Source organism: Hylobates moloch, unplaced genomic scaffold (assembly GCF_009828535.3).
Source record: "Hylobates moloch isolate HMO894 unplaced genomic scaffold, HMol_V3 SCAFFOLD_4, whole genome shotgun sequence".
Classification (NCBI taxonomy): domain Eukaryota; kingdom Metazoa; phylum Chordata; class Mammalia; order Primates; family Hylobatidae; genus Hylobates; species Hylobates moloch.
In genome coordinates, this window is record NW_026652279.1 from 7,090,774 (window position 1) to 7,114,280 (window position 23,507).

General features: G+C 40.9%; 1 protein-coding gene across 12 annotated transcripts in view; it reads right to left on the minus strand.

The window, feature by feature from the left end:
- MAGI1 (membrane associated guanylate kinase, WW and PDZ domain containing 1) overlaps positions 1 to 23,507 on the minus strand; it is a 685,843-nt gene that overhangs the window by 17,216 nt on the left and 645,120 nt on the right. For 5 of the 12 annotated variants that reach the window (XM_032149446.2, XM_032149440.2, XM_058437138.1 and 2 more), the window contains 6 exons: positions 22,792 to 23,008; positions 18,781 to 18,864; positions 15,162 to 15,253; positions 13,512 to 13,704; positions 10,782 to 11,075; positions 7,277 to 7,480 (listed from right to left, as the gene is read on the minus strand). In XM_032149446.2, coding sequence (XP_032005337.1) covers positions 7,277 to 7,480; positions 10,782 to 11,075; positions 13,512 to 13,704; positions 15,162 to 15,253; positions 18,781 to 18,864; positions 22,792 to 23,008 — 1,084 coding nt within the window. The remainder of the gene's footprint in view (positions 1 to 7,276; positions 7,481 to 10,781; positions 11,076 to 13,511; positions 13,705 to 15,161; positions 15,254 to 18,780; positions 18,865 to 22,791; positions 23,009 to 23,507) is intronic. The other 7 variants (XM_032149449.2, XM_032149448.2, XM_058437137.1 and 4 more) reach the window with 4 other exon arrangements.

Sequence of the window (23,507 nt, forward strand, 5' to 3'; positions counted from 1 at the left end):
TGTGAAGTGCAAATTTAGGACCATTATTCAAATAAAGCATTTTTAAGCTTCTAAAGATTTTCATTATATTGAACTTGATTCAATCTGATGGTTCCATGTTACCTGGCTCAGGGAGCTTCTGTCCTTGTCTGATTAAAGTCTCTCTCCCACTCCATGGGGCATCTCCATACAATGCCAGTGTTGTTTGACTTCTTAGATTTCAAGTTCAGATTCAGTAAGTTCAGCTATTCTCTGGGCCCTTCTGTGCTGCCATTGTGTATTTATTCATTCATCCCTTGCCCATATCTCACAGGAGAGAAGGTTCTGCCCTCCCCCATTGTCCCCACTGGTCCCAAAGAGAATCAAAGCAGTGAAGGTAAGGACTCTCCCAATCTTGGCCTGACCAAGGCTGTGAAAACACTCCTGCCAGACCTTCTAACATACGATAATGCCAAGGAAAGAGGAATCACGTTTTGGAGGTTTTGTTGGAAAAGTCAGAGAAACATGTGGGAAGCAGAGTGAGGGAAACTAAAGACTGAGATGAGTGAAACTGGAGAAAGAATAAGGCTACCGATGACAAGAACAAAGAATTAGATAGCATGAACTAGACATGGAAATGGACTCAGAGTAGACTCAAGCACTGCACAAAGGACACAGCATCTTTTCAAAGGGACTCCTGGGGTTTTGAGAACAGTGTCCCAGACGTGATGGATTCTTTTTTTTTTTTTTGGAGACAGAGTCTCACTGTCTCCCAGCCTGGAGTGCAATGGTATGATCTTGACTCACAGCAACCTCCGCCTCCTGGTTTCAAGCAATTCTTGTGCCTCAGCCTCCCAAGTAGCTGTGACTACAGGCATGCGCCACCATGCCTGGCTAATTTTTTGTATTTTAGTAGAGACAGGGTTTTGCCATGTTGCCTGGGCTGGTCTTGAACTCCTGAGCTCAGGCATTCTGCCCACCTTGGTCGCCCAACGTGCTGGGATTACAGGCATGAGCTACCATGCCCGGCCCCAGACGTGATGGATTTCTAAGAACTTAGAAACCACTTTGAGTTAAGACCTTCAGTCTCCTTGTAGATATCATGAAACAAACGGTCTTTGGGCCACTTGATGAAGTAAATATCAGAGTAAAAGATATGAAAGAGACCTGAGGCATAGGCACCTCCATTTTACCTTGGAATCAACTATGTCCAACACACTTTCACAGAAAGGAAGTGGATCCGGTGTGATTATCTCTTCACTGAACTGTAATGCTCACTCTGTCTTCCAGGGGTTTGCAAAATCCTCCTGGATCTCCCACATCTTTTGAGAAATCTAACTCCTCTGCTTCAACTCTAATTTCCAAAGTGCTGTTTCTCAGACTCGCTTAAAATATGAGCATCACCATGAACCCAGGAGGCAGAGCTTGCAGTGAGCCGAGATCACGCCACTGCACTCTAGCCTCGGTGACACAGCGAGACTCCGTCTCAAAAAAAAAAAAAAAGAAAATGAGCATCACATATTCACCCTCTGCCAGACTTGATTCCCTTTACCTGGCTTCTGGCACTTACAAAGTAACTAGAGAAGAAGCTTATTATCATATCAACCAAATTCCTGAAACATCTTGGATGAAATCACATGCTCAGCAGAACATGTACTGCCTTAAAAAATATCAATCCTCAACTATGTTGTACCAGTTTTATGTTTGTTTTTAACCAAGGTAGCACAAGATGTCTATGTGAATTTTATATTTCCTACGTATTTAAATTTTTAAATTGCCTTTATAATGCCAACTGTTATTGGATAATCCACCTTGCATGATAATTTTTGGTGTTCAGGCTTAAAAGTTTTTTTTCCAGTGTATTTTATTTTGTTTGTTCTGAGACATGGTCTCAGTCTGTCATCCAGGCTGGAGTGCAGTGGCATGATCAGGGCTCACTGAAGCTCGACCTCAACCTCCTGGGCTCCAGCCATCCTCCTGCCAGCGCCTCCTGCCCCCACCCCCTGCCCCAATAGTTGGACTACGGGTGCAAGCCACCTCTCCTAGCTAACTGTTTTGAATTTTTAGTAGAGACGACATCTCGCTGTGTTGCTCACGCTGGTCTGGAACTCCTGAGCTCAAGTGATTCTCCTGCCTGAGTCTCCCCAAGTACTGGGATTACAGGTGTGTGCCAGTGCACCCAGCTATGTATTTTATTAAATTAAGTCAACATCTACTATCTACACTGCAGAATAAGTCGCTTCTGAGTATTTATGTCTTTACTGACTTCAAACTCTTTTTCTAAGCTCTTCACTCAGGGAGTACTTTCTTTCCTTCTTTCGAATGTTCTCATTCCCACAATAAGATTGACCAACTATAAACCCAGCAAGTCAATCCCTGGGTCCTGTTCTTTTGGGTTAGTCTGTTTGATATCTTTCCATGATATGTTGATGAATGTGTCTAAATCCATACACAAAGCATACCTCAGAGATATCACGGGTTCAGTTCCAGACCATGGCAATAAAAAAGTAGGTATTCCAGTAAAGTGAGCCATGAAAATTCTTTGGTTTCCCAGTGCATATAAAATTTATGTTTACACTATACTACAGTCTATTAAGTGTGCAACAGCATTATGTTTAAAAAAATTACATAAATTTTAAAATACTTTATTGCTAAATAATGATCACCTGAGCCTTCAGTGAGTTGTAATCTTTTTTTGCTGATGGAGGGTCCTGCCTTGACGTTGATGCCTGCTGACTGATCAGGGTGGTGGTTGCTGAAGGTTGGGTGGCTGTGGCAACCTCTTAAAATAAGACAACAATGAAGTTTGCTCTTCCTTTAATGAAAGATTTCTCTGCAGCATGTTGCTGTTTCATAGCATTTTACCCTAAGTAGAACTTTTTTTTAAATTGGAGTCAATCCTCTCGGACTCTGCCACCGCTTTATTAACTAAGTTGATTTAATAATCGAAACCCTTTGTTGTCATTTCAACAAAGTTCACAACATCTTTACCAGTAGATTCCATCTCAAGAAACCATTTTCTTTGATCATCCATAAGAAGCAACTCCTCGTCTGTTCAAGTTTTATCATGAGATTACGGCAATTAAGTCACATCTTCAGGCTTCACTTCCAATTCTACTTCTCTTGCTATTTCCCCACAAAGGAACTTCTGCAGTTTCTTCCTCCACTGAAGTCACGAACCCCCTCAAACTCATCCATGAAGGTTGGAATCAACCTCTTCTAAAATCTTGTTAATGTCAACATTTTAACCTCCACCCATGAATCATAAATGTTCTTAATGGCATCTAGAAGGGTGAATTTTTTCCAGAAAATTTTCCAAATCTTTCCAAATGGATTTTCCAAATCCATTAGAGCCATCACTATCTATGGCAGGTATAGCCTTACAAAATACATTTCTTAAGTAGTAAGACTTAAAAGTCAAAATGACTTCTTGATCCATGAGCTGCATGTGTTGGATGCTGTGTTAGCAGGCATGAGAACAACATTCATTTCCTTGTACATTTCCATTAGAACTCTTGGGTGACCAGGTGTATTGTCCATGAGCAGTAATATTTTGAAAGAAACTTTTTTCCCCTAAGCAGTAGGTCTCAACAGTGGGCTTAAAATACTCCATAAACCACAGCACAACAGAAGTGCTGTCATCCAGGTTTTGTTGTTCCATTTCTAGAGCACAGGCAGAGTACATTTAGCATCATTCTGAACGGTTCTAGCATTTCCGGAATAGCCAAATGAGCACTGGCTTTAGCTTAAGGTCATCAGCTGCATTAGCCCCTAACAAGAGAGTCAGCGAGTCCTTTGAAGCTTTGAAACTAGGTATTGATGTCTCCTCTCTATCTAGGAAAGTCTTAAATGACATCTTCTTTCAATAGAAGACTGTTTTGTCTACACTGAAAATCTGTCATTTTGTGTAGCCACCTTCATCCATGATCTTAATAATTAAATACTCTGGAAAACTTGCTGCAGCTTTTATATTTGCACTTGCTGCTTCCCCTTATACTTTTATGTTATGGAGATGGTTTATTTCTTTAAATCTCATGAACCAACCTCTGCTAGCTTCAAACTATCTTCTCTAGCTTTCTCCCGTCTCTCAGCCTTTACTGAATTGAGGAGTTACGAACTTGCTCTGGATTGGACTCTGGCCTAAGGGAATGCTGTGGCTGGTTTGATTTTCTATCCAGACCACTCATGCTTTCTCCGTATCAGCAATAAGCCTGTTTCGCTTTCTTAAAATCCACGTGTTCTCTGGAGTGGCACTTTTAATTTCCTTTAAGAAATTTTCCTCTGCATTCACAACTTGGATAAATGTTTAGCATGAGGGATCTAGCTTTTGGCCTATCTCAGATTTTGACATGCCTCCCTCACTATGCTGAATCATGTCTAGCTTTTGATTTAAAGTGAGAGATGTGTGACTCTTCCTTTCTTTTTTTTTTTTTTTTTTTTTTTTTTTTTTTTGAGACGGAGTCTTGCTCTGTCGCCCAGGCTGGAGTGCAGTGGCGCGATCTCGGCTCACTGCAAGCTCCGCCTCCCGGGTTCACGCCATTCTCCTGCCTCAGCCTCTCCGAGTAGCTGGGACTACAGGCGCCCGCCACCACGCCTGGCTAATTTTTTGTATTTTTAATAGAGACGGGGTTTCACCGTGGTCTCGATCTCCTGACCTCGTGATCCGCCCGCCTCGGCCTCCCAAAGTGCTGGGATTACAAGCGTGAGCCACCGCGCCCGGCCGACTCTTCCTTTCATATGAAGAGTTAGAGGCCATTGAAAGGTTATTTACTGTCCCAATTTCAATATTGCTTTCTCTTGGAAAACGGAGGCCCGAGGAAAGGAACAGAGATGGGGAATGGCCAGTCAGTGGAGCAGTCAGAACACATATGACATTTATTAATTGTTTGTCATTTTATGTGGGTATGGTTTGTGGCACCCCCAAACAATTACAATAGTAACATCAAAGACCACAGATCACAGGTCATCACTGCAGATATAATAATAATTAATACTAATAAAGCTTGAACTATTGTGAGAATTACCAAAATGTGACACAAAGTCACAAAGTGAGCACTTGTTGTTGGAAAAATGACACTGACAGACTTGCTCGAAGCAGGGTGGCCACAAGCCTTCAATTTGTACAAGGTACTACAAAATGAAGTACCTGCAAAGCGCAATAAAATGAAGTGCAATGAAAGGAGGGATGTCTGGACCATATTTGGCTCTCTCAATCACTTCTCACTATATTTTCTGGCTTCCTTCATCCTTCCCATTAGGAACCTATGTTCTATCATCTTGTGACCACTTTCCTAAATTGTAATAGCTTTCCAGAGTGGTGAATTGGTGGAATGAACTCCAGACCAGTTGGTAAGTGACTAACCATGCGTTTGAAGGAGGGTGAAGTACACCATCATTCAAGAGGCCAGTGTTTTCCTCCACATCTAGTGTGGGATAGTTTTGGTGCAGAGAAAGTTCTCTGTTCTTGGAATCAACAATTTTAAATTTTTACTGTTTGGTTTTGCATTTACCTTTTCCGTAAGGCACCGGCTATACCTTTCAAATCTTGAACTATAAAGTTCACTTTCTAGCAGTTAGTATATAAAAATACCCATTTGGTAAATAACTTTCAGATGAAACCTCTAATTTTCTTATTTTATAGATACATGGCATAGAGTTTTTATCACATTATCTTTATAAACCAGATTTTTTCTTCAGAAATACTCACTGACTTTTAGAATATATATTTTATAACATGTATAGCAAGACTGAAAAAAGACATTTAAACATTTTGGGACAAGTGTCACTTTCCTCCCAAGGGCGAAGTCAGCTTAGAATAAAGTGAATATTCAGGACCTAATTCTCTAAAGGATCTATACTTCCTGACCTTAGCGTATCAACTTAAATTTTTTTTTTTTTTTTTTTTTGAGATGAGTCTCGCCCGGCTGGAGTGCCGCGGTGTGATCTCGGCTCACTGCAACCTTCACCTCCCAGGCTCAAGCGATTCTTCTGCCTCAGCCTCCCAAGTAGCTGGGACTACAGGCATGTGCCACCACACTAGGCTAATTTTTATATTTTTAGTAGAGACAGGGTTTCACCATGTTGGCCAGGCTTGTCTCAAACTCCTGACCTCAGGTGATCCACCTGCTTTGGCCTGCTAAAGTGCTGGGATTACAGGCGTGAGACACCGCATTCAGCCTCAACTTAATTTTTGTTAAACATGAATAATACAGTGCGCATTGGTATTTTGTGCTGGGTAACTTTTTATTGTGAGGGCTGTTCTGTGTTCTGTAGGATGTTTTGAAGCATGTCTGACCTCACTAGATGCTACTCACACCCACTGCAGACAATGCCAATGTTCCCTGGGGGGCAGAATCACCACTTATATAAAAGAACCAAAGATCTGAATTTAACTAATCACACAAATAAATAAGGACAGGCCTATTTAATGTAGATACAATTTATCAAAAATATAGAGATTTCATTCTTTCTTCATTCACGTCCAAAAATTAGGGACAAATCTAGTAGACACAAACTCTTAGATTCTCCCATTAAATAAAAAACTTTGATATATTCACTTATTCCAAAAAACCATAGTACTGGCTCTGAATTGCCACCATGCAGGTTTTGTCATGTCACCATATAATACAGTTCATATTATACATATCAGAGGATCTGTACCACGTGTATTAAAACTATTTTATAGTGTTGAAGACAAGGACACAAAAAGCTAAATAAGTTGAGGAAAGGGTGAAGATTTTTCTGAAACTTTTTTTTTTTTTTTTTTGAGACGGAGTCTCGCTCTGTCGCCCAGGCTGGAGTGCAGTGGTGCGATCTCAGCTCACTGCCAGCTCCGCCTCCCGGGTTCACGCCATCCTCCTGCCTCAGCCTCCGGAGTAGCTGGGACTACAGGCGCCCGCCACCACGCCCGGCTAATTATTGTATTTTTAGTAGAGACGGGGTTTCACTGTGTTAGCCAGTATGGTCTCGATCTCCTGACCTCATGATCCGCCCGCCTTGGCCTCCCAAAGTGCTGGGATTACAGGCGTGAGCCACGGCGCCCGGCCTGAAACTTTTATATTTGCAGCAACACAGGGTCACAGGGCTAGAGGATTAATTACATAAGAGGGTGAGGTATGGGTTAGTAACAATGGCTCACGTTTACCTGATGGGTATATTTAGTTAGGGATGAATAAAGCTGCCACTAAATTAATACTATTCAGTTAAATGAACACTAATGAAAGAGAGAAAAGGAAAAGACAGAGACAGAGAGAGAGACAGCGAGAGAGTGAGAGAGAGAGAGTGAGAGAGAGAGAAAGAGATAATAGGTATACTTTACCATCCCCAGGAATGATGCGGAGGGTAACTGTGTTTCCTGCTTCCTTGATTAGGTTCACAATGTCTGAATGGGATTTGTTGGTGATGGAACATCCATTTACTGCCAAGATCCGGTCTCCTACTTTCAGCTTGCCACAGCGGTCAGCAGGGCTCCCCTCAATAATCCGACCTATTTTGTGAGGCATAGCCACACATGCATTGCCTGCTTTGATATTGAGTTTTAATTTTTTTAAAGTTACGTGGGAATATAGCAAAGGGAAGAGAAAAAGGGTTGAAAAGGGAAAGAGAAGGTTAAGTGTTAATTAATTAAAGCATTAAGCAAATGTTATTAAAGGAGAGCTCTGCACCGATGGTCAAAACATTGGCAATACTCAGGGTGTCTGTATAAGGAGCTACTGCTCTGAAACTAGAATTCATTGCTGCCATCCTGCCCAGATTCAAAATTAGGGGAACCCCCAGCGCCCTCCTTAAACCAATTACAAAATTTGGGATAGTTGGCAACTTCAAAGATTGTTAAGAGCCCCAAAATAACTGGCTGTTGGCTTATTTTGGGACTGCAAATGTGAAACCCAGGGCTGGGATGGATGCTTTTACTCATTCTGTGTTCATGTCACTTCATTTTTGCCAGCTGTTGTTTCAGCTTCTGCCAATGTTTTGTTCTTTCTCCATTTAGAAAAATAATCACTGGGCAACTGGTGAGGCATAAGAGTCTGCTAGCACCAAAAATTCAATCTGAAAACACCTAATGAACAAACACTCAGACTTTCTGCCTTCTCCCCAGAATGATGAAAGCTTTAGAAAAAGGGCGTAATTATAAGAGATGGGCCAAGAAAGCACCCAACCTTGAAGCTTATTTTTCCTTTTAGGACCTTTGCTCAAGCAGCTTGTCTTATGTGCTTTCAGAGTGTGGCCCGAATGGTTCATTAGCTCTGAAATCATTCTCCTGCCTCACAAAAATCCCCTCAAAGGACTGTGAAAATCTAGTACCTATTCGGGCTGAGGACATTGATCTAAAGGTAGGTTCAAATCATTCCTCACCCTTTTTCCTTTAATCATCTCCTTTCTCATCATCAGTTACTGCACATCCACAATATCAAAGACCAAGAAAAGTGCATTTGGAGAGAAAGGTTTATTGTGCACTTTGAGGCACTGCATGTCATTGCTAACTTCTAGAGAGAGGTGGCTGGCTTTGAGGCCTGACATAGGATTTCTAGTTAATCTAGTTAATCATGTATTGAGTTTCAAAGTTCTTATGCATATTCACCTACTTTGAGAATTTGTCTTTCTGGAGACTATGAAGGTAGTTACGCAGTTGAGTTACCTTTTGGAAAGGGTGACAAATAACATGAGGGACATTACAACTAACTGAGCAGGCTCTTTCGTCATAATTTGGACCTTAAGGGTAAAGTGTGTGGGAAAATGCGCTTTAATTCCTTTGAATTTCAGCAGATTTGCCTGAGCTTGTATCATAGGATGGAACATCAAGGTGAGATAATTTTTAAAAGTTAACAGTCTATTAGAATACAATAGGTAGGTGTGCTAGAATGCTCCCATACTCAAATTCAAGGTCTTGACTAAGTTTAGTTGATCTCCAAGGACAATTGGTATAACAAAGGTATTGAACAGCAGGTCTGAGGAAAGCTCGGCAAAGCTCAGAAGTCTCATGCAAGGCATTAGGGAAAGTTTAATTTGTTCGTTGTAAGAGCCAAAGGAAAACAATCAAAGACCAAATTGTGAGTGTGAATACAATATTCATTATATAACACATAACCTGTCACTTGACATATTTGCTATTTCTTTCTAGAAGGTGAAACTGACAATTCTGAAATAGTTAGGGACATCACAGGATGCATGGAGACAGTCAAATTGTAGATCTGAAGAAAATAATTTGGGATTTCTTTCTCCCCTCTTCCTTCTCTTTATTTTTATATTAAGCAGGAAAGTCTCTGAAATTAATTTTAAAACAAAACCAAAAAACCTTGCTTTGATGTCAGGTCATCCATCCATGACATGCTATGATAACTTTATTAATGTAGCTCAAAAAGCACTGTTAGTAATGGGTGTTTGTTACTGCAGCCACACATGCATAGACCTGGCTGAGTCACTGTCCCCTGTTAAACATAAAACTTACGGGGAGACAGCTCTAGCGGGAAGCAACACACCAAGATTAAATGGAGGCCAAGTGAGTTCTACTGCATGAGAATGCTAAAGGGTTGTAGCACCTTGCTGATCCTAGCCAGTTTCCATGTGGATAAGTCATTCAGGGATAGAGCTGAGGTACATGAAAAGCCTGCACAGCCTGCACAGCCCTTCCCCTTCTCCCATTGTATTCCATAGTAAGTAACAAATGTGCTCGGGAGATAACAAATGACTTTTTACCCAATCAGGAAGGTGGATCATTTTTGGAGTATACATCTATAATCAATCCATTGCAATGGGAAACAGATTCATATATCACTAGTTTCTGCAATCATCTGGGTTTCTACTGGTCTTTGCTAGTGTACCCAGCAGAGAGTGAACCTTCTGAGAAAGTGACAACCGTGTTTCTCCATACTTTGCTGAAACCCTTAATGTCTGGATGAGACAGGAAAATCAAATGACTCTTAACTCAGATTTTAAACAGACTTTAAATCAAGCAACAGTAAAAATATTATTTAAAATTAAAAAAAAATTCCTATGGGGATACAGTAGAGAAAGAACACAGATGAAGCAGACCAGCATCTCATGTAGTATTTTTACTCCTTACACCTCTATTTTTCCTAGAGCATTTTTACAGCTGTACGCTCCTTGTAAAAACTCTTAAGACATTCTTAAGACCATTCTGAGGTCCTTGCAATTAGTGCTATCCTATTCAAGACCTTTCAAAAGCCTTGCTTTGGCAAAAACTGTAGACTCTGTATGATGTCCAGGGGTTGCTATTCAAATTTCTTTTTTTTTTTTTTTTTCAGACGGAGTCTCGCTGTGTCACCCAGGCTGGAATGCAGTGGCACGCTCTCGGCTCACTGCAACCTCCACCTCCCAGGTTCAAGCGATTCTCTTGCCTCAGCTTCCCAGGTAGCTGGGATTACAGGCATGCACCACCACGCCCAGCTACTTTTTGTATTTTTAGTAGAGACGGGGTTTCACGATGTTGGCCAGGTTGGTCTCAAACTCCTGACCTCAAGTGATCCACCCTCCTCGGCCTCCCAAAGTGCTGGGATTACAGGCGTGAGCAACAGCCCCCGGCTGCTATTCAAATTTCACGCAAATCTGATGCATGCTTTAAGTTGTGTATGCGTGATCACATTCTCAGGGTGGAAGTTGAAAGGGTTGAACAAATATTCCCAACCTTCAAAAGGGAAAAAGCTACCAAATCAACTCCATCCCTAATTAAGTCTTTAATTACCCAGAGCAAGAAGCCATAAAGCATTTCTGCACGTGAGGTCTGGGTCAGCTTTCACTCGCAAGAGAACAAAAACTCCCAGGCATGGTGGGAAACCCTGGGCAATTTCACGTTCAGCACTCACCAAAGGTCGTGCCTGCTTCGGGCCTGCTCACCGAGGACACGATGACGAAGCCGAAGCCCTCGTTCTCCCCGCGCCGGATCTCCACGTCGTAGGGCTGCACTACGGTGCTGACCACGCCGCTGCCCCCGCCACCGCCACTGCCGATGCCGCTGGTGCTGCCGCTGCCCGAGCTCACCGTGTTCAGCGAGTTCTGGCTGCCCTGCGGGGTGCGCTTCTCTTCTGTCAGCGAGGCTGGCTGGTTGCTACTGTGATGAGAGGAGGCTGGCGAGGGCACCTCGTTCTCGGTTTTGGGCACTGTAACAGAGAGATGCACGCGTACAGCACCGTGTCCTGCAGCCCCCCCCCCCGCCATCCTGCTGCCCCTCCCTCCTTCCTGCAACTCCTGCAAGAAATCAAAACATGACCGAGAGGAGGAGACAGCACCTGGTTTCGCAAAACCTGGATATACGGATTGAAAGCATCTTCTCTTGACAAATATTAACCATTCAGTATCTACGAACATTGATCCCACCTAACACCAAATAGGACTCCCAAATAGCGTGTGTTGTTTACAGCATGCTATATGTCGACATCCACACTCAGAATCAAGTTTGCAGCAAGATCAGCCTGCTTTGAAATATTTCCCCATTGCACAAAGGGAAGGAAGGGCCTAAGCGTAGGTGAGGGCTACACCCGCGAAGACCGCCATCTTGGCTTCATAGATACAACCTTGGATGCACGTTCATATTGTCATTACTTTCCAGTCACATTTCCACTCAGCTTTTTCCATCAGGCAACAAACAGTAAGGTGACGGTAACGTTGAGGCTACCTGCCCTATGTGGGGTTCATGACAACACCTGTGAGACATACACACGCTTCTCTTCTTAGCTTCCAGGTGTCAACATCGACTCTGATCACAGAACTGGATACACTGGCCTCCTTCTGAATTTAGTCACCATTCTAGCGTTACTGTCAGACGGCAAGGTAAAGCACTCCTAAACAGCCAACACAGTAGGTGGAACCAACTATGCCAAAAACAAAATGTGTGTTGTGTCCAAGTTTTAGATCAGACTATATTCCTTTCTAAAAGCTTCTCTTTTCGTAGATTGTTTTAATTTTTGAAAAATAAGCATAACAAATTTTTAAACCATTTTTAAGCATATAGTTGAGTGGTGTTAAATGCATTCACATTTTTGTGCAACCATCATCATCTATCTCCAGAATTTTGTCATTTTCCCAAATTGAAACTCTGTACTCATTAAAAACTAATTCCCCTTCCCATTTCCTCCACCCACTACCAACCATCGTTCTGCTTTCTATCTCTATAAATTTGACTACCCTAGGTATCTCATATAAAGGGAATCAATATTTCTCCTTTTGTGACTAGTTCGCTTTGCATCATGTCTCTTCATAGATTTGACATGCCTTTTACACAAAGCTAAAAATCCAAAATATTTAAGATTTAAAAAAAAAAACCTGAAACAACAAAAAAAATCACATTGCCTTACTATTTCTATTTGTGCCAGGGAAGCCAGATAGTTTTCATCTCATCTCAAAAACTGGTTCTAGCTGACTGCTTTTAGCTGCATGGAATAGTATGTTGAGAAGGATTGTGAGGCCATAAACACACTGGAATTTAACCCCAGATAGTTTTCGTCTCATCTCAAAAACTGGTTCTAGCTGACTGCTTTTAGCTGCATAGAATAGTATGTTGAGAAGGATTGTGAGGCCATAAACACACTGGAATTTAACACCTGAATTCTGTAATTAATCATATACCATTTAAAATGGGTCATACTCTTTTTTTTTTAAACAAGTTACCAATTAATTTTATCTGACAGGTTTCTGTTTCACTAATATTAATGCCATGAGAATTCATAATATTTCAGGTCATATTTCTCCAGTAACTCCACTGATATAAGACAATCACCTCTGCTGCATTCTGGGTTCTGCCTTAAAGGTTTCAAGGTGAGAGCTGCATCCAAAGGTGAACAACCAAGGTGTGTTCAACGTGAGCTTTCAAGGGAAAGGACAGACACTCACACAATTCACTGTCTCAAAATGGCAGATTCTGATACGGCAGTAAACCATGAGTCACTAGAATGGCAAGGAGGGAATGCTAAAATCTGAAGGCAGTTGGAGGGAGGAGCAATTTCCAAGGGAAGAAGGTTATATTCGAGCTGAGCCTGAAAGGATATGTAGTATTTTGAGAATTAAAGTTCAAAGCTTATGGGCAGGAAGAAGGAATCAAAGCTGACCTAGAACTGGCCAGCTCTACAACTTTCTTGTAGAAACAACAAAAAAAAATCTTGGTTTAATACATAGGACAGTAAGAAATCAGTAACTTTTTTATGAGCTTATTTTGTAGCACAAACCCGATTTTTGTTCCCTTGATATGAAGCTACAACTCTTCTGACTTTCATAATGACCTCATTTGTTGAGGATTAGCATCAAATGAAGAGGATGGCTAAGTTCTGATTTGCAAGGAGATAGAAGGGAAGTGATATATATTCAACTAGCCTTCCTCTGGAAGCCTTGGTTGAACATATGCAAATGGCACATTAAAGTACTTTAGAATGACAGTAATTTTTGCAGGGTTTGAGAGAAGCAAGCCATCTGGAAATTCTGAGCTTGATCACATTTGCAAACATTTGCTAAAATAGACGCTCAAGGAGGCAGACACAGGAAGGAGGCCTTTTCTGTGAATAAAGTGACAACGCACTGTCTGAAGGAATGAATGAAATACATACCCGCAAAAACCACTTTACGCCGCACCGTGAGATTGACATGGCCTTGCTTGGCAGCTTGTTGCATAAGCTGGACCACAAGCTGGTGTGATTTTCCAATTACTGGCGTCCCATCCACACAGATTAATTCATCTCCAGACCTCAGGCGGCCATCAGTATCAGCAGCACCCAGTGGTACGATGTGACCAATATAAATCTGTTGAGTAATTGAATGATGGATGAAACATTGCTCTCCTATGTTTACTGTTACATCAATGGCCTTCACATCTCTGGGAACAATTCATTCATTCATGTCTGCAGGCATGCCGCAAACATTTATTGAGCACCCACTGTGTACAAGACATTGTGCTAAGTATTGCAACAATTCTTAAATGGTGGAAAGAATATTTCTTGCTTAGTTTCCAGATGTTTATCTGTGGCCTATTGATGACTCATTCTCTTTTTCCCCTTTGCAGATATAAATTACTTTTCTCCCTTCATTGTATAACCTATTCTTCTTTTCTAGCTACTTAAAAACTCTCTTTCCATAAAACTCTGCTAATTAAAATATTAATATTACTTTTATTTAAGGGTCTAGCATTATGCCTAGGAATAAGGAATATGTAATAAATACTCTTAAATGAATGAATGAAGCAAAAGTTGGTTGGACATCTCCATTTTTGAAGTCTTTTAGGACTCGAAAGCAGAGCACTCTTTATAGTTAGTGTCTTGCTGCTATATTTGCCATTCACTAAACCTTAGCTAAAATATTTGTGCCTGCCTTGCCTTTCCAGCAGACAATAATGCTATAGTTACCTTCACGTGGCATTTATAGTTTACAAAGAACTTTGACAAAATTGTTGCTAAGAACATGAACTCGAGTCAGACCTTGTCAGTCCTTCCATTTGGTAGCTCTGTGATCTTGGGCAAGTTAGTTAGCCTTTCTTTCTCTTGATGTGAAAACAGGATAAACTGGTGGGTTTGATGGATAAATGAGAGAATGTATGTTAAGAGCCTTTAGCACAGAACCTGGCACATAGTAAGCGCTCGATGAATAATGGCTGTTATTATCACAAGGAAATTAACAATACCTATTTTAGTTTTTTCTTCCTTCAAAGGAACCCTGTTATGTTATTCTAAATTTATTCCAAAATGGAGGACACTGAGGCCCAGGGAAGTTCAGTGTTTCTTGACCCTTACTCAGGGTTCTTTCTCAAGTTTTGTAAAGGCAGGGGTCTGACATTCTCCAACCACTGTCTCATGAGGCTTTGCGAAGTACTCTCTGCACACCAGCAACTCAACACACAAAGCCTACTACCTGCTGGCAGAGTGAAGGGACCTGGCCAGAAGGACCAGGCCACTGTGATATTAGGTGATGCCTATTCCTGTTTTGCTTTCTGTTTTCGTCTCCCTTGGGGGAAAGGGGTGGTCTACAGAGGCTGCAGCTGCCACTTTTCGCAAACACTCATACAAACTTTTTAGAAAGAATCTAGTCTCTTCTTCCTCAAGACAAAGAGAGCTCCACAAAACCCAATGAAAAACCCATACTACTCAAGATTAAAGAGTCAGTGTTGCATCTAGCTGGACTTAAATGTTGGTGATTTGTCACTGTCGCCAATTTGCTTTGAAGCCTTAGAAAAATATGCTGGGAAGAGACACAAGCAAAAGACTCACAGGTTCCCCTGGTTCATTTCCACCCAGAATCCTAAATCCAAATCCAGTCTCTTTTCTCCAGAGGAAGATGTCCTGTTCCTGGTAATCTGGAACTGCAGAGAGGGGAGAAAAAAGAGATGGATTATTTTACTGATAAAAGCAATGATACCCCCAAGATGAACACAATTGCAGGACAAGAATGGTGGTGCTTGATCAGATGGAAGATTTTCAATATAGGCAAAGAAACAAAATACTCTGAACAGGTGAAATAATGGAAGACACGGGGATAAAGTAAACAGTGGGAATAGTCACTGAGCCCTAAAGTTCTTCACAGGACTCATCACTGTTTGATAATTCCAAATCAAGCCCAAGCCATGATCCTTAACTACAAATAGTCAGCATTAACTGCTTTCCTCAGTATTCTTGCAAGGAGAATTAAGTAAATTATTATGTGCCACACCACAAAGCAGGTGTCCATGTGCAAGAACAGAACTCAGGCTAAGTCAGAGTCACCTCTGAAGCCAGATCTAAGGATTCTGAAGTCATGTTAAGTCACCAGATGTTTCCTCTACTAGAGGATGAAAGAGAACAGCTTGGTTTAAACAGACTTTCTGATTTATCTTTAAGTCACTTTCTTCTTCCTTAAAATAATTAAGACTAGCAATGCTAATAGGCTTTGTTAGATCATTTTTGCCAAAAATTACTCTAAAACATCCTAGTATTTCCGCATACAGTCAGTCCTCCATATCTGTGGGTTCTGCATCCTTAGATTCAACCAATCACAGATAGAAAATTTGTTAGACCTACAATGGTTTTAGCTGTGATGAATATGTACAGATTTTTTTTCTTGTCGTTATTCCCTAAGTAATACAGTATCACAACTATTTACATGGCATTTGCATTGTATTAGATATCATAAGTAATGTAGAGATGATTTAAAGTATATAGGACGTGGGGTGCAGGGGCTCACAGTGGCAATCCCAGCACTTTGGGAGGCCAAGGCAGGCGAATCGCTTGAGCCCAGGCACTCAAGTCTGGGCAACATAGTGAGACCTTGTCTCTACAAAAAATAAAAAAATGAGCTAGGTATGGTGGTGTATGCCTGTAGTCCTAGCTACTTGGGAAGCTGAGGTGGGAGAATCGCTTGAGCCAGGGAGGTTGAGACTGCAGTGAGCCATGATTGCCCCAGTGCACTCCAGCCTGGGTGACAGAGTGAGACCCTGTCTCAAATAAATAAATAACAACCAAACAAATAAATAATACAGGAAGGTGTGTGTGTGTGTGTGTGTGTGTGTGTGTGTGTGTGTTACACAAAAATATTAGGCTATTTTCTAGGGATTTAAGCATCCATGGATTTTTATATCCTTGGTGGGGGATGCGGGTGTCCTGAAACCAATCCCCAGCAGACACTGAGGGGTGACTGTATAAATTTTATTAGGATTTCCATACTATTACCAAAATCAGCCAGGCCTCCAAATCCTTAAGATCAATGTTGATGACAAAAAGTCTGTGTTAATGAATCATATATCTCATTGCCAAAATGACTGCTTTACTCTAGAACTTGCCTATGATATTTCAGCATTAAAATGTATTAATTCATTTTCCAATAACTTGATATTTTACTTTCAATACTCAGTAATGGACCAGGGCTTTAAAATGAATATCTTGTTTTTTAAAACAAATGCAATTTCCATAAGAAAATACTCACTATACATGAAATTGTTTTATACACCACTCTGTTACTTCACTAAAGTAAAAGAGAATTATTTCTATTTCATTCTTACTTAATATTTTAATGTATACATAGGGTGTTTTATGACCTATAAAATGGCATATCTTTTTTTTAAAGAGAAAAAAATATAATTCAGTTGCAGTGAATCCTAAAGGAGATTTTCAAATGCTATAGTGCATACCTTCTTATTTAATTAACTGGATTTGGGGCTGAAGGAAAGTGCAGGCCTGAGAATTTAATTCTTTTCTTCTCCAGTTTTGTACAATGGAATAGGGAAGAAGAAGGTGGATGTTTAGATTACAGGTTTGTGAAGGGATGTCCCTTTTTAGTGATTCACCCACAAACTTAAAATGTATAGTGAATGAATACACCAACAGAGAAGAAACCAAGTGACCCGTAAGTACAAGTCAGAGGAGTTTGAATCTGATCTTTTTACTTGAGCTATCTCAGTGCCAGGGCTGTAAATGGGTGCTTTCTATCCACTGCTTTTATTATAATTGCTGAGGCTAAGCTGCAAAACACCCGGAACATGGAGCTAAGCTGCTGCACAGGACTCCCATAAACACAATTTGAGAGTAATATTTTCTTGAGCACGCTAAGGTAACAATATTTTCTTTCTGTTCGAGTAGCTGGCTAAAGGATATTTGCTGTAATAGCCTCAATGAAACAACAAATTAAATCAAGTTGTGTCTCTGTCTTTGGTTCACTCAAGCAGGAGGATTATTACCGAAATAGACCACTGGTGCTTTCCAGCCAGCACTGGGTTCCTGGCAGAGTCTGTTTTAGGTCTGCTGAGTGTGTGGCCTCTCTGGGAACAACGAAAGGGCCTCTGCAGAGACTTCCAGCCCAGACCCATTTTTCTCAGCATCATTTAACACCAGAACATTTGCCCATCCTACGGTGACACCAAATGTAACAAGTTTTTGCCTACTGTTGCTCATTTAGGTGTGAGCTAGCATGTATGGGAGGTTGTGGCCAACAGATTTAGACTTATCACACCGTTTAGTCCACATGAAAAAAAAAAAAGCTTCGTTTCCTTCTGAGAATCAGTGGAAAAATGGCAAATTTATTTAAAGGTTTTCTGTTGAAAAGGAAGATGCCCACTGACATTAGGAATGGTAAAGACACAACAGTGAGCCAGAAAACACAGACATAAACATCGACACACAGACATGTTAGAAAGAAAGTCTTTTGCTACTTTAATTTTGGCATTTTAACAATTCTACTCTTCTACCAACTAAATGCCATTTACCCCAATATATAACTTTGGCAATAAATCAGTACTGAAACACATTATGGGATTATACAATTTCTCTCTTCAGTGTCCTCTGAGGCCACCTCTTCTTAGAGGCATTGAAGTTTCTAAACTACTTCCCCCAAAATGGTTTTCTTCCTTACTTCAGGCAGATTTTATTAGAATTAAGTTTTTAGGCGGCAGTAAGGTAGAACCATTTTTCTGATATTAATATCACTTTTTTTGAGTGAGGCTAAATCAAATAGAGCTAAGAAAACCTTGTCCAGTTTTCATTTGTAAGCCCTTGCATATGAACAATTTCTGCAGTTAGTCTCCTTTTGGTAATGCCAGTGACAATTGAATAAAGCAGTCAAAAGACTTCCTTTGATAATTAGAGAGAATGGACCCACCAGGTTTGCAGAGAAACCTCCTGGTGTCTCCATTACTACAGACATACCAACACATTTCCAGACTTGACAAGGGCATGAAGAACCCTTTTTATTCCATCGTGTCTTTGGTTTGCGTTTGGTCAACAAGAGCTCCAAAGCACTTCCCTTCATGCCCCTCTTTTCTTCCCTCTCTTTTCTGAACTTCTCCCCAGGCCCCCAGACCAATGAGAACATCAAACAAGATGAATGAAAATGGAGAGACAAAAGTTTTCAGCAGATCCTTACTCGGACATTCTCCAAAATTCGTGGAATTGATTTCTCTCTCTCTCTCACCCTTGCTCAATCCTGATGCAGGTGAAGGTGACATAGCTGGAATATTAATTTCACAATTTTGCAAAGCTTAATGTACATTCTTTCTCTTAGTTCACTTTAATTTAGTTTTGATTGATAAGGAACAGGCAGTTCAGCTTTCATGATAAAGGTCATGGCTGTTATTTTAAAAGACTATAGTTTGATTCCATTTTTTCTTTCTTTTTTTTTCCACAGTGCTTTACTTGTCAAAAAGGTAGAATTTACAATTGCACCATTGAGAATTTCCTATAACTCCTATTACCATCTTAAACTCTCCTTATTTAATGACACTCTAAAGTACACATTCTTGAATGGCCTTACTTCACTCATGGTTTGTCTAAACCCTTACTGCTTTTTGAAAAATTTAAGTATATTTGTGCTACCACTATACTACAGCATTTATTCAAAAGTGTATCAAGTCCAGGATGAAATTCATTCTTGTACTAATATCTGTTCAGGTGAATTCTAAGCATTTCAAGCCAGAATAGTCTTATATTTAGAGATGCAAATCAATGGATCTATCCGAGAACTGAACAAACACACAAATACAAACTCATAATTCCTCTTAAAATTTGGAGGTACATCCAAGCTTCTTAAGCTCACTATGATAAAGAAGCTCAATCACCACTTCCAAACTTGTAAGCATGTCTCTCCCAGGCAGGACAGATTTACGATGTTGGCTAATAAGACAGTTTTGAGGTTTTTCTTTCCAAACTATATAGTGAACAGGCAAAGTTTCGGCTACAAGCCTTATAATTTATTTTGTAGTAAATGCTACTGGATATGATCTGATTTTCCTAAACATTTACTAATAAGACTGCATCACTGTCGTTTTTAAGATGTGCACAATTCTAGAGAAACTATAAAACAGGCAACATGGCTTTTAAAGGACTTCAGTGCTCGTCTTTGTTTTTAATTAAACATTGAAACTCTTCAAAAGGATTCATGAACACATTTGTAATTCAGACTGATTCATTCTAATACTGCTGCCTTCAGAGATGGCCATATCAAAAATATGGTACATTGCAACACATTTAGACCATGTGAAGGAATGCGTTCACAGATTGTATTAATCTCCACATTGCCACTAATAATAAAAGAAAAGAAAAAAAATGTATTTCCAACAAAAAGAGGGTAATATGGCACAGTTAAGCTGCTGTTGCTGACTTCAATTCTCCTGTTTTTCCTGGAGTACTCTGCTCATTTTACTGTCTTGGGGGGAAGGGGCAGGGAATCACATCTGACAAGGCTATATACTTTTTTCTCTTTGAACGACAAGTTATAAAATAACCTAAGAGAATGGCAGAAACTGATCTGAGATAAAGAAAAGTACTGATTCAATGACAAGATTGATGCAGGTTCATTCCTAGGTGCTGTGAAAATAAGAAAATCTGTGACAGATACTGAATAATTACCATGGGGGCCAGGGGGAGGTCTCATCATTATCCTCATTTAGTAGCGAGGAAGAAATTCATGTGAATGTTAACATCAATTAGGTTGCTACTATCTATCGGTCAACTACAGAGCCTCCAATTACCAAAAAGGAATAGGTTCTCATTTGTGCTGCTCTATCTGATTCCTCAGATGTTAAAGAAAGTGAAGGAACAAAACTGGCACCATTCCGAATATTTCTTTCTTTTTTTTGTTTTGTTTTGTTTTGTTTTGAGACAGAGCCTTGCGCTGTTGCCCAGGCTGGAGTGCAGTGGTGTGATCTCAGCTCACCGCAAGCTCCGCCTCCCAGGTTCCAGCGATTCCTCCTGCCTCAGCCTCCCGAGTAGCTGGGACTATAGGCGCATGCCACCAAGCCCGGCTAATTTTTCTATTTTTTAGTAGAGACGGGGTTTCGCCATATTGGCCGGGCTGGTCTCCAACTCCTGACTTGGTGATCTGCCCGCCTCAGCCTCCCAAAGTGCTGGGATTACATGACTGAGCCATGGTGCCTGGCCCCGAATATTTCAGTCCGGCTGCCACCTGAGCAATTTCAGTACTTAAAGTAGCTGGCTATAGCCACATTACATATTTTTCTTATTTTTTTTTTCCTGGTGAAAACTTTTTAGAAACATTTGATTAAGTCAAATTCTTAAGAAAATTTGCTGCCACCAGGGTAAAAATGGCATTTGAGCAAGAGCCTTCTATTAAACGGATGTTTTACAATTGTCCTGTCAACCCATGATGCCCCTGCCAGCCCTTCAGAATGCAATTCATTTTATCACAAAAAGATTCATACAGGAAAACTCAATCATAAATGTGTCATGTATTGAGGAAAGCAGGAGTTCGGTCAATAAAGCAATATCTCAACATTAACTGAAGTTGGGCCACTGATTGGATGAGCCATAAGCTTAGAGAGTAATGTAGGGGGAATGTGAAAAAGCTCCTCTTTGGAAATATCTCTTAAAAGGTTTTCTTCAGTGACATCACTACAATGAGCGAGGAGACACAATGAGGACAGAACCTGGTTCCTGGTTAGTATCCACTGCATATGAGGTCATTCCAAATGGAACTTCATTTCCTTTAGTCAGGCTTTGGGGGTACTTTAGGGGTACCTTTCTAGTCCAGCAACTAAATAAGTCCCTGCTCAAATTAGTGGGCTTTTTGCCAGCAGGGTGAACTTGTAGTCAAAACAGCCTATTTAATTCCATGCGTTGTGGTAGTAAGAAGGCAGTGATATTTCTCCCTTGAAGAGGAAAAGGATGAAGCCCTGAGCAGCTCCTAGCATTTGATAACCAGCAAGACTCCAGGCTCACCTCTGCCCCCGCAACTGCTGAGCATCACTCAGTGGACTGACCAACTTTCCTCCTCAGACAAGGATGCTGGCCTCACTGCCCCATTTTGCTTGGGTCACAGAGGAGTTGACTTTCAGCACGCACCTCGGCCGGCAAAGGAAGCACAGCACGGCCAAGTCTGTGTGGTGGACAGGAGGCCGGGGACCCACACCTCACACAACCTCTCTGCCACGACTCTCGATGGGGACCCTGCTGAGCAGTGACCACATTTGCAGCTAGGAATGAAACCTGTGCTGAGAGGAGGATGAGCAAAATGATTCCCTTCACTCTTACAGCTTCTCTCAGACCCTTCAACAAACCGAATCTCCACCATCACAACACCTCTCTCCTACCCCATACCAAAAAAGGGAAAATGAGGTATCTGTCCTTCATAGCTGCCTCACCCTGACCATTATAAGAAAACATCAGAAAACAGCCACCCAACAAGAACAACTTGCATTGCCTAAAATTAAGGCATTTTTAGGAATTTTCATTGGTAAGATAAACGAGTATTATTTATGGTGAATAGTTTTTGGAAATCATTTCATAATAAAAAGACATTAAACATGAGGGTGATATTATGTTTATACAAGCCAAGAAGTTACAAAGTATACTATCACTAGCTCATATTTATAGAAAAGGTAAAGCACTGGATAAGTAATTAAAGCACAACCACTCACTGCTATTGTTTTTTCCTTTTTGTGGGGAATGTTTAGAGAGATTACAATTGTTAAAAAATATTACCAGTATTTTTTAAAATCAAGAGACCACTTAAGAAGCATTTAATTTCTTCTCATTAGTCCAAAATCCCAGTCAATCATATTTAAGTTCTATTGCATATCAGATTTGTGCTCAGAGCACATCACAATCTCCACTTGGAGAATTAATGAGACAGCAGCTCTTATCTACCATTCCTTTTAACTGAAGGGAGGAAAAATACCCATTTTTACCCAGTGCATTTATGTGATAACCATCCACTTCTACCCCCTCCCCAAAGTGAAGGCATAGTGGAGCCTCCATGGATAGCCAGCAGAGTCCGCTCCCTCTGTGATACTTTTGCCTCTGGCGGATTTCACTTTATCCAGTTTACACACTGCAACTCCTCTATTTTCAATAACCTTCAAGAGAAAAGTAGAGCCCTGCGGAGGGGCCAGGGTAAGACAGAGGCCAGGATGCTACTCACGTCGGTTTTCATACATGCTCCTGGACTGGGCCCAGATTTTAAAAGGATCTGGTTTTTTCTGGCCAGAGCTGTCAGTTTGATCTGGAGCTTGGGCCTCTGCAGGTGGGAACTCGGGGAGCACCTGTGTGCTGTGGCTTGGGGATGCTGTGTGCAGGCTTCGGTGGCTGGAAACACTGTGCTGAGAACTATTCTGGCTGTCTTTCCTTTCCAGTGGTTGCTGAAAGTAAGCAAGTGAGAGGGGCAAGAAGAAAAGATTATTACTGGTTCTCTGAGTGGGTGTTTTCCACCAGCTTGTCTTTGTTTAGCACTCCTGCATACACATACATATCAACAGTATTTTGGCTCCCACCTTTCTCCAGCTAATGCTGAATGCAGATAAATCCCCAGGTGATTGGCAGACAAACAGAGAGGTGGGCCAGATAGAAAGACATAATCATAACCCATACTGTTCTCTGGGCTACGGAGGAAAACAAATCCAATATTCATCACAGGTTCTCAGCTAAGACGCTATGCTTGTTTATTGCAAGATGGATCAGTTTTAACATCCTCACTTTCACAAAAATATGTAACACCAAATACCACGAGTCGTCGTTTACGATAAGGCTATAATATCCAGAAGAAATATAATCAGGGCTAAAGATGCTCTTTAGGACCCCATGTCTTGTATCTTTTAATAATAAAATACCCAATTCCTCTTTAAGAGTTTGCTATCCATT